The sequence below is a fragment of the Nicotiana tabacum genome, chromosome 21 (assembly GCF_000715075.1).
Source record: "Nicotiana tabacum cultivar K326 chromosome 21, ASM71507v2, whole genome shotgun sequence".
Classification (NCBI taxonomy): Eukaryota; Viridiplantae; Streptophyta; class Magnoliopsida; order Solanales; family Solanaceae; genus Nicotiana; species Nicotiana tabacum.
In genome coordinates, this window is record NC_134100.1 from 99941912 (window position 1) to 99957258 (window position 15347).

Sequence of the window (15347 nt, forward strand, 5' to 3'; positions counted from 1 at the left end):
ATACGGAACTATTCCCAAACTCGAAATTCCAAACAGACTTCAATTACTCAAAAACCTACCCCAAACCAAATTTAAAGAATTTTAAACCTTCAAATAGTTGATTTTTACTATTAAGCGTCAAAATGCTCCCGGGTTATCCAAAATCTGATTCGGACATACGCCCAAGTCCAAAATCATCATACGAACCTATTGGAACCGTCAAATCCCAATTCCGGGGTCGTTTTCTCAAAATATTGACCGAAGTCAAACTTGTCCATTTAAAGCTAATTTAAGAAATCAAGTGTTCCGATTTCAACTCACACACTTTTAAATCCCGAACCAACCATCCCCGTGAGTCATAAATTAATAAAAGCATGTTCGGGGAGTTTTATTTTAGGGAATGAGTTTCTAAAAATCAAAATGACCGGTTGGGTCATTACAATTTGTTTGGTACTAATTTTCTATGTTAAGTGGAATAATATAATATTAGCACATGAGAAAAGAAGAATATTATTTGGCCACGGCTACGACCACGAACAAGGGCCACGACCTTTTTCACGCTTAGCATAATGGGAATACATCTCATTCATGTCGGGCAATGGTGTAGACCCAATGGGTCAATTATCGTAATTTCTCATGAGCAGGTCATTGTTTCGTTCAGCCACAAGGAGAAGAGGAATCAACTCAAAGTACTTCTTGAAACCTTTCTCTTGGTACTGCCGTTGCAAAACCATATTGGAGGCATGAAACGTTGTGAACATTATTTTTCAAGAATATCATAGTCACTTATACTATCTCCACAGAGTTTCAATTTAGAACAATTCTGAACATCGCAAAATTATATTCAGAAACAGACTTAAAGTTTTGGAGCCTCAGATGGGCCCAATCATATCGTGCTTGTGGAAGAGTGAACAACTTTAAGTTGTTATATCTTTCCTTTAAGCCATTCCACAAAATAAGTGAATCCTTGACTGTGAGATATTCTATTTTCAACCCTTCATCCAGATGATGGCGCAAGAAAATCAAGGGCACAGTCTTGGGTATATGCTTTATTTCTATCTTTAATGGCGTCTACAAGACCCATTACATCTAAATGGATTTAAGCATCCAACACCTATGTCATATAGTTCTTTCCCGAAATTTTAAGGGCAACGCACTTTCTTTTCATAATATCAGTCATAATTAAAATATACCTTAGTCTTCTCAAAGAGCTTCTTGAGACGGTAGAGTCTCGTGCTGATAACGTGTTATGAAATAAAAGCAATTTAGTAAAACATGAACAAGAAATGGAGATAGAGAGAAGGAAAAGATTTTATTTCTTCCTCAATTGTGTGTTCTTTCCATCTATTACAATGCTTTTATATAGGCATAAAAAATGAAGAAATAGGTCATTGAATATGTCATTAAGCATTTGAGAGGAAGATCATGGAGGAAGATAGGCATCCACCATAATTTGATTTTTCTTATAACATATACCCTACTTTTGAATAAAGGTGAAATCAAAATTGTACCTTTTGTGCATTCAAAATACGTCAAAATACCTTAAACCCCCCCTAAACTTGGCACGCATTATTGGTTATATTCTTGAACTGTCTATGATCTTAATTACCCCCTTATACTTGGTTATTTGATAGTTGTTACCCCCTTGGACGATCTCATCCCAGGAAAGTGGCATGCACTCGCCTTCCACATGGATTTTTTTGTCTATGTGGCATTTCTTTTTGAAAAATAAAATATATTTTTTACCTTTTTAAGTATGTTACCTTTTTAGATAATTTTTTTCGAATAAAATTTATAATAAAACTTGGCTAAAACTACAATTTTAGTTATTCTTTTTTGAATTTGACCTGAAAATAAAGATTTATACAATTGAAATAAATAGTCAAGGCATCTAAAAAGTTATAAAAAATACATAGTTTGAACTTTATTATTTTGGCTATAATTTTTTATATAGCTCTAAATTATGGTGCTCTATATATATAAATTTTGTTTTTTTACAGATTTTACGTGAAAAAGTAAAAATACATAGTTGAAATAAATAGTCAATGCATCAAAAGAATAAATAAAAAAAATTTCCAATTGCAAGTTCATTATTTTGGTTATACTTTTTTATTTGATAAAAAATAATGGAGCTGTAGCCAATTATTTTTTATTGATCTGACTCGAAAATAAAAATACACAATTAAAATAAATAGAAATTATATATAAAGAAAAAAAAAACAGGAAATATACACAAATGGTACTCTATTATTTTTGCTAGAAGTTTTTATTTGGCTAAAATGATAGAGTTCCAACTAAACGTTTTATAAATTCGGCCAAAAACAAAAAAAGAAATATGCACTTGGAACAAATAAACATTATATCTTAGAAGAAATTAAAAAGAATAAAAGTTAGAGTAAAGTTCACATTGTATGTTAAGATGAAGCAAGAAGATATATATATTTGTAACAAATAAATCATTATATATGATATATGACAATTAAAAGTTAAAAAATAACCTATTTGGAAGCTGATTTTTTAATTTTTCTTTACTCTTACACGCTTAAAAGAGAGTGTGCCCACACTCTTTGCCACATCAACGTCCAGGAGTTAATGACTCTCAAAATATCAAGTTCGGGAGTAATTAAGACCACGAATAGTTTAGGAATGTAACTAATAATCTGTTCCGCTTCAAAATATAGATCGGATCATCTGGTAAAAGAATTGACATCTCTTGGCATAGCAGTGATTCTGAGATCTAAGACAGGTAGGGGCTATGAATGGTGTCACACAATATGTATAACAGAAGTTAGGTATAGAATAGACTGTTCCCCCAATCTGCATATATTTTCTTAATCACTCCATATAAAAAATTTACTGCCTCAACAAATTCAGATTCATATTATATAAAATTCTTGTAAACAAAGTGCTTCGTATTAAGACTAGAACCTTAAATTTTTTGATTAAGAAAACAATACTGTCCTTAATTCCTATCAACATATTATGTTGAAACAGCCTCAATAATGTAGGACAATTACTAGCTTAGGCCACAATAATACTTACAATTTTAATGGCTGACTAAATTAAGAAATCTTCACAAGCATGGTTTCCAACGGCTAGTGATAATAATTGATGAATCTTGAAACCTGAAAGAGTTCAAAAAAATTATGAAGAGGACTCTAAAAAGGTAAGGTCAAAATAGTACTTTCACATAAGGAGGTCTCAAAAAACAAGGCACTACCAACAACTGCAAAATTTCTCTTTTTTCTCTTTCCTTTTTTCAGAAAAATTCATGGCTACACACACAGTCCATTTTTCTCTCTCTTTAGAAAAATACCCTCTTTCTCTCTCCAAAAAACCATATCATTGAGTCATCACACTTGCCCTTTTCTTCTTTTATGTATGTCTATGTCTGCTATAAGTTTTATAACTATATATTAGTACTATGTCTGTACTAAATGTATTTATCCTTTTCCTTGTTCCTATCTTCAGCAGAGGTCACAAAGGAAGATGTAAGAAGAAAACACACCCGCCCACCAAAAATCAACTCAAAAATCAACTCTTTTTTCTTCTCTGTAATGGCCCAGCTGGACCAAAATTTATATAACCAAAGAGGAGAAGTATTCATATGTCCTGTTAACTAAAAACCCACCTCATATACACACCATTTAACCATAAAGACACAATCTTTCCATAAATACCCTTCTGCAACACCCCTAAAAAGATCCAATCTTTCATCACTTCACACACACTAAAAACAAAAACAGCAATGTATTACTACTATATTTTTCTTCTCCATTTATGTGGGCTTTTTGGGGTTTGTCTTTCTTTGTCAAGACCACCTCTCTCTTTTCCTTTCTTTCCTTATTACTACTCCTTTTATTTGTTGTATTATTATTGTTTCCTCTCTTTTCTCTCTCTTCTGCCGCCGCCCGGCTTGCCTCTTCTTCATATTTTCCAAGATCTGATCTTTTTGTGATCTGATGTCTAAGAAAATGAAAAGGGTGTCTTTAGAATCATCATCTTATGGTGTTTTTGAAGACACAAAGGCTAGGTTGAAGCATCAGACACTATTTCAGGACTATCAAGAGCTCCACAAGGTAAAAAAATAATCTTTTCTTGGGGTTGTTTGATACTTTTGTTTTGAAGATCTGTGCCTTTTCTTTTATTAGTGGTTTTTGTTGTGTTTTTTTCCCTTGCTTAATTTGATGACTTTTGGTGTAGGAACATGTTTGGTGTTTGATCTGTATCATGTTAATGATCCATAGAGTTGTTATTTGCTGTCTCTTTGTTCAATTTTTGGATAAAAGTTACCCTTTTAGCTCTCCCTTATTGAGGCTTTTGCCATGATTTAGTGTCTCCATTGGTTAAATCTATTTGTGCTTTTGTCCTCAGAAGTTATTAGGAGTTCTCTCTAGAACAAGTTTTAGCTTCTTTTTGTAATCAGAAATTCCGATGTCCAAGAGGTCTGGTGAAACTGGATAGATTAGGGCGTCCCTCGGCCCTTCACCGCTTAAATACGAGCTTTTGTCTGTGGTAGGATTCAAACCCACGTGTGCCCAACTCACACGCACACACTTAAATACGAGTTTTTGTCTATGGTAGGATTCAAACCCGTGACGTGCATCTAACTCACACATCACACTACTAGACCAAAGTGCTCGGGGCAACAATTTTCTATGGTAGGATTCGGACCCGAGACATGCGCCTAACTCTCACACCCACTTAAATACAAGCTTTTGTGTATGGTGGGATTCGAATTAGTAACATGGGTCTAACCCACACATCATGCTCTGCAGTGTTACCACTAGAGTAAATGCCTTGGGGCAACAATTCTTAGCTTGTTTCCATTATAGTCATGCTATACTTTGAACTGCAAGATGATAGAAAGCTGTTTTAGATTTTGGAATTGAGTAAAATAAAAGTAATGTGTATTTGTGATTAATCAGTTTGCTTTACATGTAACCTACAATATACAGGAAACTGATGGCATGAGGCACAAATTGGAGGATTCAAAACTGAGGAAACTAAGATTACTAGCTGAAATTCGGTAAGTTTGTTTAACTTTATAAAAAACGTTTTCATATTTACTTGATATAGTTTCATTTAATTTAAGTAAAGATTTTCTTGAATTCAGTATTTCGGCCTTAGTCTTCGAAACTATATAATCTTGGATAATATAATTAAGGAAAAAGAATCTGCTGGTAATTATGTTAAGAGCTATTATCTTCAGCATCTTAGTATTCATTCAATTGATAATGTATATGCTGATTCCAGTGTTTTTCAAAACGCTTGAGTTTCTTTTCTAGTATTTGAATCTAAGTGCAGTTTTTCTCCGCATAATTGTGCAGTTTCTTACGCCAGAGGCGCGTGTATCTATTGCAGTTGAAGTCCTTAAGTCGTCCACAAGGGCAACAGCTAGTACCAATGCCAAATCCAGAAATTTACGGCAAAAACAGGTTGAAGGATAAAGTCTACAGCAAAAAGGAGGCCAAGCTAAACAAACTGACCCCACTTCCTGGCCCGAAACAGAACGGAAGGATACAGGTCGCTTCCAAGAAGACACCTGATATTCACGTGAGGCAAAAGCACAAATTAGGCGATGGAAAAGATGATGTTTTGCATAATGCAGTTTTAGGTTTGAACCCTAAAGCAAGAGTATATAGTGGAAAGGATGTTCCACCCCGAAAAGGAGCTTTAGCTGTTGATTTGAAGCAGAACGAGAGATTATACATAGCGAACTGTGCTGTCTTATGGAGGAGCAGCACACCTGCTTTTGATTTAAATCAGGAAACTGATCATAGTGGCAAAGAAGCTGCATTGCCTACTCGTGCTCCAGTCTTCGATTTGAATGAAATCTCGGTAAGTATCAAAATAAACATCTAGTACACTTCTCATTTATTTTGTGAGTTATACGTCTTACATCATTTACCTCTAGACTTTCTAATTTTACAGATGGGGGAAGAGGAAACACAAGAAAATTTTGAGCAGGTGCAGTTTGAGGAGTCAAGGAGAATTATCCGAAACCCCAATGATGATCAGCACAATGATTTGAAGTTATTGATTTGCAGAAATGTTGGAGAAGGCACTTCTCAGGTGGGAAAGCGAAAATTATCATGGCAAGACCCTGTTGCTTTGCGGGTTTGACCTGTCTTTAACTATTCAGTTAAACATGGTAAGAAAAGTTTGATCGAGCGCTGAGCATTGTTGAACTTGAACTAGCATTACTAGGTCAATTGTTCGGTTGACATGTAGGCTTATGCTTTTCCTTTTTTTGTGTAAAGGAAGTTCTTATACATGTAATACGTGCACACACTATATGTTGATTGCGAGCAACGAGATATAGTCAGTATAATTCGTTCTCTACATAAAATATCATATGTTCTTCAGCAGTTTTCTGTACAAGCAAGGGATTTGGTTTTCTCTGTTTGTTGGATTCCATATTGATGACATGGGAACTCAAACTTAGGTGTACTTTGTTATTCTTTCTCCACTTCTGCTGCCTGGAATAGTTTACTAAGTTCTTTTTGGATTCTCATCATCGTCGAGACGAGCTCTTCAAACAGGTTCCTTGAGATTAGTTCTGATACCACCTGGTGCAGGAAAAGGAGAATGGGATGTGAGGTAGATGAATTTGAGCGCCTAAGATGGTAGTAAAGGGCAGCCTGGTGTACTAAGCTCCCGCTATGCGCGGGGTCTGGGGAAGGGCCGGACCACAAGGGTTTATTGTACGCAGCCTTACCCTACATTTCTGCAAGAGGCTGTTTTCCCTGCTCGAACCCGTGACCTCCTGGTCACATGATAATAACTTTACCGGTTACGCCAATGCTCCCCTGGTATTATCTAATGAATATTTTTCAATTATCCAGAAGCAATCCTACTCTAATGGAAGAGCTTGTTTTTGGAAGCTGAAAAGAAAATGAAAGCTCTTTTTATTGAAATGATATTGGCCAATTGTCAAGGTTGTTTTCTAGTTGCTCCTATAGACAAGAACTGCATGAACTTCACTTATTTATCTGGGTTTTAGATGGTGTTTGAAAGGACAAGTGCTTATGAGAATGATCCTTGTATATGGACAAGTGCTTATGAGAATGATCCTTGTGATTGGAGTCCAATGGTGTATTTTCAGCCTATGAAGGAGGAAGACCATGAAGTTCATATTGCAGGTGTGCGCAAGCTGGTTCGGGACCACCGTCATTAGAAAAAATAGATTGGATAATTAAATACAATCAAACCTCTTTATAATATCATCACATATAAAAGTCATTCACTATAAGGATTTGTTTGGTATGAAGGAAAATGTTTTCATGTTTTATCACTTATTTTCCCTTATTTGGTTGGTGAGTGAAAATATTTTTCGGAAAATATTTTTAAGTGTTTGGTTAAACAGTAGAAAATATTTTTTTATGCTACCCTCCTCATCCCTTTCCCCCAAGTCCCCTTGTTTCCTTGCTTCCCTCCCCCAAATACCCAACGTTTTTAAGACTCTATTTTTTTCAACAATTTAATTATTCTTCTAAAAATTCACACAAACCCAAAGGAACTAATGTGTTGCTTTACATTTTTACGTAAAACAACATTGAAATTTATGTTCCATTACTATAAAGAAAATATTATTTTTTTGGTTTAAAAGAAAGTACTCTTTCTACAATATGAAAATAAAGTAATCATTTTATTGGAATAAAAGAAAATACTTTTTCTACATCATGAAAAGAAAATGCTCATTTTGTTGAAATGAAGAAAAATACTTTTTTTACATCATGAAAAGAAAATACTTTTTTTGTTAAAATAAAAAAAATACTTTTATCATGAAAAAAAAATACTCATTTGTTGAAATAAAAAAAAACTATCTATAACATGAAAAGAAAGTACTATTAATAATATTTTTATTTAGGGTGGGGGTGGGGTGGGTAGGTGTGTTGGTGGGGGTAGGGTGGAAAAGTTGAAAAAGAATTTTGAAAAATATTTTCTCTCTTTTGGTAGGAAAAACATTTTCCTTCAATTTTAAAAAATGAGTTCATGAGTAAAATGTTTTCCAAAACATTTAACCCAACCAAACATGGAAAAATTGGAAAACGTTTTCCGAAAAATATTTTCCTTCATACCAAACACACCCTAAAAGTTATGTTTTTTCGGAATCGATTATTATGTTATAATATATGTCCTCTATAATAACATTTCAATATAGGAACCAAAAAATATTGGAGCAAACGAGGTTGTTATAGAGGGGTTTGGTTATATTTGAGTAAATATTTGCTGACACTATTCATTCTCAAACTCCTTTGGGTTGTAGTAAGTATTTGATTGACGAATTCTACAAGACTACAACGCAACTATATACATGTTCTTTTTCCTTTTCTTTTGCATATCTTATTTTATGTTTGCTTTATCAACATCTCAAAGTTTAATGCTGCATTCTTTTTCCATTTTTACACCAAAGAGGCAATTGAAAAACATGCATTATTACAAGATATAAGGAGTAACCTTAGACATTAGCAACTACATGATCAATTCATCAGAAAGAATTTGGAAAAACTAACAACTTAACCCCCCCCCCCAAAGAGTAACCTTAGACATTAGCAACTACATGATCAATTCATCAGAAAGAATTTGGAAAAACTAACAACTTAACCCCCCCCCCCCCCCCCCAAACCCCACAACCCCCGAACAACAACAAAAAAAACCCAATAAAAGTTACATATCTAATCCAACCACACAACACACGTAGAGATAATCATGCCCCATTCCATCAGGGACATTCGATAAAACTGGAACGATACATAGATCATTAATTCATGCACCATTCTTCGAGAACTTTTTCAAAGGCTGAACCAAACATACGAATAAGTCCAAAATCATCGTACGAATCTATTAGAACCTTCAAATCACCAACATCGAGAAATAATCATTCCCCGTTCCATCAGGACATTCAATAAAATCGGAACGATACATAGATCATCAAGATAATCAATTCATGCAGCACTGTCCTAGAAATTTTTTCAAAGGCTGAATTTTTCAAAATTCATACAAGTACTTCTCAAAAAGTGGCATATGGTCAGCATCTAAACACACAGCCAACCTCAAGTTCTTGTCATTACTTGGACTTGGCAATATGTAAACTGTCCCTTCATACAAAATACAAGCAGGTCCCATATGAATTGGTTTTCCCCATCCAAAATCTGAATCATGAACAGGCAACCTAGTCCAACTGTTAATATTAAGATTAGGACTAGCAAAATACGTCGGTCCTCGGATTAATTTAGATAAATCTGTCTGTAATTCGAGATAATCTATCGCTGATCTTAAGTATTCGTCGTCCATTCTTGCTAACGCGCTATGAATTCTTTGAGCTGTGTTCATCAATGGCTCTGATAAAATTTCACCAGATTTGGCAATTGGTGTAGCTGTGAAAACAACATTTCCTAAGTAGCCTGGTGGTAAAGGAGGAAAAAGTCTTGACCTACCATCTGTAGCAACATGTAACTTTGTCAATTGGTCATCGTCTAGGACACGTGTTTTGCACGTGCATCGCCATATATGGGCCGCGAGTATTTCATATGTACTACCCTCGTGTTTTGACTTCGTCTTGAGTAGGGTCAGTTGGTCACTTGTGATCTTAAACATGGCTTTGGTACTGGATTTTGAACCGCTAACTTGATCATGAACGTTTTTTGACGATGATTTTAGGGCCGGAGGAGAATGATACTCGACGTGTTTATAAGCGGGGGTTGGTGGGTCCCGTGCATGAAGGAGGGACCGGTCGATGAACGGTGAGACGGCGACGGAGACGCCTCGGGCAACTTCCGACCATGTGTTGATGAAATGAAGGGATGAAATGCCGTCAGATAATGTATGGAAAACGCCACACCCTAAGGAGATTCCACCACACTTGAAACGAGTTACCTAAATAAAAATCAAATTAATAGCTAGAGTTAATTAACAATGGTCCTAAGGGAACAACATAGTGATAACCAGAAATTAAAGTCACAACTTACGTACATTACGGGTTCGAATTCATTCACCACGTGAGGATATGATGATATGGTTGTAATACATTTTAATCAGATGTATTGTGTTTGACCTTTAGAAATGAAAAATATTTTGATAGAGAACGCTTTACCTTTTTTACTTCCGGATAAAAACTTAATTTAAAGCAGTTAACACCAAATTAGTGATTTTTGTTTTCTTGAGGTTTGTTTAATTATTTTTTCATTGAAAATGAAATGAACAATACTGACAAAATGACGAGTACAAATAACAACCACTCTAGAATTAGGGAACGCAAAAAGACACGTAGGCTAATAGACATAATAGTACATAAAATTAAGAGGAAAAGCTTGGAGGTAGTTTTTCCCATAATGGAAGAATGAGACATTGAAGAAAGAAAGGTTGAATTTCCTGTTACGTAAAGTGAAATAAATGAAAAAAATCTAATCCACTAACTTTAACAGGTGATATCTGTCAACAAAAAAGAGGCCGTAAATAAATTTTACACGTAAAAAATAATTACAAGCAACCTTTCATAAAAATTGAGATTTGTAATCACGAAAACAAAATATGTTATTTATTATAACGTATAGGTAATATTGAAAACCAGACATGTTATTTATTGTAACGTACATATAAAAGTAATCTGGTAGTATAAATTTCTTTTAAACTAAGAGACACAAGTTAAATTAACTCACTGTGTTTATGCAAAAGATCACAAAATAAATAGAAAAACAACCAGAAAACATGAAAAGTGAAAACACGTCCCTTAAGGCATTAAGTTAAGAACTTAAGAAGGTAAGAAAATTTTGAGAATTTAGTTATTCTTTATTCCATTATATATGATATTTTTTTCTTTTTAATCTGTTCAAAAAAAAAAAATTTGTTTGAGAACTTTTTAACTTTAATATTTGTATTTTATGTTCAATAACATGCTCATATATCGACATAATTGTCATGATATGTCAAGATCATACATTTTAATGGTGCTTTTGGTAAAGTCGAATCCATTATTTTAACTTGACGAGTTCAATTCTAAAACATTCAAATATGTTGTACTTTTGAAATCATGAATTTAAAATTTGATGTTTTATATTAAAATTACTGAATTTAATTGAACCAATTATTAATAATACACATCCGCCTTTAACTTTTGATATGTGCCGAAATATGGTACGCGCCAAAAGTATATACACTACTACTTTATTTCTTAAATTTAGCAATCAATTAAACACCATCACATATAATAAAACAAAAAAAATCACCTTTTTTTTGTGCAATTGTAGCATGCAGATCTTGAAACCAATAATCTTATATATCTAAGACAAAATAAAATAGAGAAAAGAACAAAAATATTTAATTATTATAACTCAAAAAAGGCATGTAATATAGAATATATAGAGTACCTGAAATATGACAAGTGGAAAAGAAGAGATGTCACCAGAAGTATCAACACTAGGAATTAACATCTTCTTGATCTCCAAACTTGGAATAAAATCGCCAAAATCATCAATAAAAGCATCAATTTCAGCTTCAATAAAAAGAACCCCTTCTCCATTACAATTTATCTCAATTCTTTCTTTTTCATTATCCTTAGCCAATCTCCCAGCCATTGGATAAAATGAAACTAAAACATTGCTTAAAGCCTCCTTCATAATTCTAAAATCAAAGAAATTTGGAGAAGTTCCATTTGGTTTGTAGAAATACACTGTCAAAAGATGAATTCTTCCCACTATTACATCCAAATTTGAGTTCCATAGTCTTTTTGAAGGAGTTGGCTTTGATGGTTTTACCATTATTGATTCCTTAATATTGATCCTCATCTTAATTCTTACTGGAACAAAGCCAAAAATCTGATAGAAAGAAGAAAAGGAGATCAGAAAGATAGGCGAACGACTTGACTACAGTACGGATCGGATATTCCTATGAGCAGTAAGCAACAGATTTTCCCTTATTTTAGAAAAGCGGGTGGCCACGTGTGAATTTTTTCAAGGCAAAGAGAAAAAGTATTAGACTCTAGCACTCCTTACAAAAGAGAGATGAAGATGAATCTTTGGCTCAATGAGGAGGAATATTTATAGCCTGAAATATTTCATTATATTATGATTGTTCACTATTATAATGTATTATTTTTCTTATGGATGCCTTGTTGTCTTCTAGTAATTTTGATGACCTACTAGTGGTCCTTTTTTTGCGTTTAAATGGAGCTATATAGTTAGTGAAAATTCATATAATCGATTGTAACTTACTTGGAATGAATGAGTGGAAGAAGCCGAAGTTACATGCAATGAAGATTCTTCGTTGAAACTATATACAACACAAATAGAATAGAAATAATTTTTTTTACTACATATATAGAATTTTCCCTTTATGTGTCTTATTTTATTTTTTAATCTTCAAAAAGATTATCACATTTATATATATTCAGTAGATTTTAATTTCAACATTGTTGTTTTATACTTAATGTTTTTGATATATTATATACATCTTTGATTTAGGATCAGACGATTCAAAAATCTTCTATTACATCTTTAAACTTGTGTCAAATCAAATTAAAACAAAACTAGTACGGAGGCAAGTATATAATGTTGCTGAGTTCTATATGTAAAACTAAATATATTACTATTACTTTAGTTATACAAAATTTATTATAATTTTTTTTGTAATTACTGTAAAATTATTTTTTCTTACCCGGGAAAGCAAAGGAGTCCTAAAAAATGGTATACAGTTGTTGCTTTTCTATTATTGCTACTATATAATAAAAGCTATTTGGAAAGTCAAAGTCTAAGGTTCGTTAAAATACCAACAGTCTTTTAGTACAAAAATAGAAAGAAATTAAAAAGAAAGGATAGAGAAATAGTCAATTAGTCTATATACTTTTAATTGCAATATTCTTGTCTTTATCTATTGTTTTATAATTTTATAAGACTTATGTCAAAAGCGAAGAATAAAAGGTGCGTTCCTTAGGAGGACAACGTTGGAGAAGTTAGAACCACACGAGCCAATGACCTAACTATAATAAGATCATATATTCTTTCCCTTTCAATTTATGTCTCTTATTTCGTCTTTTAATTATATTTGATTTAAAAAGAATGTCCGCTTTAAGTTTTTAATTTTAATATTCTCATTTTGCCCTTAATAATAATCACTTACAAGAATAATAGACCTACATAAGCAAAAATATTCGATACAAATAGAGAAAAAATAATTATTTTGGTTATATATAAATTGTTGAATTTACTTGACATAAGAGAAAATTCTAGTAAGGTAGTAAAGGAGGTTCAAAAATTGCTACTTTTGAATGCTCTTGTATAAATTTTTATCTCAGTGCCATTAACATGACATATTTAAGATCACAATATTTTTAATATATTATGCACACATATTTAATTTAAACCTACAAAATTTTAAAGTCTTTTTTTATATTCTTAAATTTTGTGTCAATTTAATGTAAGACAATAAAATGAAACGAAAGAAGTAATAAAAAGTTGGTTAAGTAAGAAAAAAAGGAAAAATTATGTGGATGACAAAATAATTTTAAAAAAAACGAAAAGAAAAATATGTGGATGACAACAATCATGAACCCACCCTTTTTAACCCTAATGAATGAACCCCTAAATTATAGAAAAGTTAATTCCTCCTTTTTACTAAGTTATGGATATTCATTAAGGGGCTAAGTGTCAATTATCCAGACCTTAAGGTGTCAAAGTGAAAATTACCGTAGATATGAGTGTGAAAATTATACATTAGGTTTATGTCATATATATTTGGACAAGTCTGACTAAATACGGATTCGCGCAGAAAAGTCTTATATTAGAGATAAAGTGCTGTTTGTAACAAATGTAACTTTATATTCAAGGTTCAAATCCGAAACTTCTCTGCCATATTCCACGTTGATAGGTTTTCTAAACTTGATCGAATATGTATAATTAATCCATTGGCATTCATGACTTGCCATTTGCCAACTTTGAAAAGGAATAATTGTAAGCTAAAAATGAAGATAAGAATAGCCCATCACTTTCATTTTTGCTGTAGGTGGGATACTACAAAATAAAATGCACAACTACTAAAGTCTTGGATTTTGTATTTTACTCAATTAAAACTACCACTATCACCTACTTATCAAAAACCCAACTACCTATATCTCTTCGATTCTCACCAACCTCTTCTCTTTTATTTTTCCTTATCAATATATATCATAATATATGTGTTTCTCGTATTGTCGATTTGTTCATCTCGTATTATATATGCTCAAATATTAGGTTGATAACTCAAAGATACAAATATAGTATTCAATATATAACATCTTGTCCGATATTTGAAATAGTTAAGACTTGTGGAAAATTTTTAAATGAAAGATATAGATTCAATGTATTGTGATGTTTTAATTTATTGAGAGTAGTGCTGCATCCAAATATTTGGTAATTAAACTCATGCAAATTATTCGAGGTTACGTTCCTGTGTTGTTTGTAATACTTCTCTAGATTATGATATGGTTTACGTGTTATTTTTTTTCTTACCCTTTTGTTTTGCAAGTTAATTTCCAGCTTAAACTCTAGAACTGCATTGTATGAACTTTGCATATATATGCCTTTTTGCTACAACAAAAGTTTTTAAGCTAGCAACTTTAACCTATTCATATTAAGTAATTTCTCATATTAAGCTAGCAAAGATTGATTTTGCAGGTCCATTAGAAACGGCCTAATGAACAATAAGCATTGTCTCGCCATGATCATTCCTCATTTTTTGACGTTCTAGGGCCATAAAATAGTAAATCAACACGATTTCCGATTTTTCGTGTGCTTATAGTCCACGCCATCTGCATGAACTCGGGCGACCGACTCCGAATCGCCTAAAATTTTGCGGGCCCATCAGAAAAGATTTAATGAACAATAGTCATCACTTCGCCATGATTGTTCCTCATTTTTTGGTGTTTTAGGACCATAAAACAAGAATTCAGCCCGACTTCGAATCCTCTAAAATTTTGCGGGCCCATCAGAAACGACAAAATGAACAATAGTCATTGCATCGCCATGACCGTTCCTCATTTTTTGGCATTTTAGGTCCATAAAATATGAATTCAGTGCGATTTTGATTTTTCGTGTGCTATATAGTCCACGTCATCTGCATGAACTCGTGTTACCGGCTTTGAATTGCCTAAACTTTAATGGGCCCATTAAAAACGACCTAATAAACAATACTCATCGCTTCGCCATCCGTTCCTCGCTTTTTGGCGTTTTAGGACCACGAAACGAGAATTCAGGACGAATTCCGAATTTTCGTGTGCATAAACTCGGGCGACCGGCTCCGAATCGCCCAAAATTTTGCAGGCCCATCAGAAACAACCTAAAGAACAATAGTCATTGCTTAACCGTTACTTGTTTTTGATATTTTAGGGTCAT

At 33.1% G+C, this 15347-nt stretch overlaps 2 protein-coding genes across 3 annotated transcripts; one reads left to right on the forward strand and one right to left on the reverse strand.

The window, feature by feature from the left end:
* The first annotated feature begins 3240 nt into the window (after positions 1 to 3240).
* Positions 3241 to 6344, forward strand: LOC107804863 (uncharacterized). 2 transcript variants are annotated; one of them, XM_016628799.2, is made up of 4 exons: positions 3241 to 4058; positions 4938 to 5008; positions 5310 to 5820; positions 5914 to 6344. In XM_016628799.2, exons 1-4 carry the CDS (start codon positions 3942 to 3944, stop codon positions 6103 to 6105), a joined length of 891 nt encoding a protein of 296 aa, XP_016484285.1. In that variant the 5' UTR covers positions 3241 to 3941; the 3' UTR covers positions 6106 to 6344. The 2 variants fall into 2 exon arrangements, with proteins under 2 accessions (XP_016484285.1, XP_016484286.1); XM_016628800.2 differs by having other exon boundaries at positions 3245 to 4058; positions 5897 to 6344.
* Positions 6345 to 8802: 2458 nt separating this feature from the next.
* LOC107804864 (shikimate O-hydroxycinnamoyltransferase-like) lies at positions 8803 to 11992 on the reverse strand. The gene is made up of 2 exons (XM_016628801.2): positions 11352 to 11992; positions 8803 to 9861 (listed from the first exon to the last, which is right to left on the reverse strand). The coding sequence occupies exons 1-2, from the start codon at positions 11766 to 11768 to the stop codon at positions 8974 to 8976; spliced, it is 1305 nt and encodes a 434-aa protein (XP_016484287.1). The 5' UTR covers positions 11769 to 11992; the 3' UTR covers positions 8803 to 8973.
* Positions 11993 to 15347: the final 3355 nt, after the last annotated feature.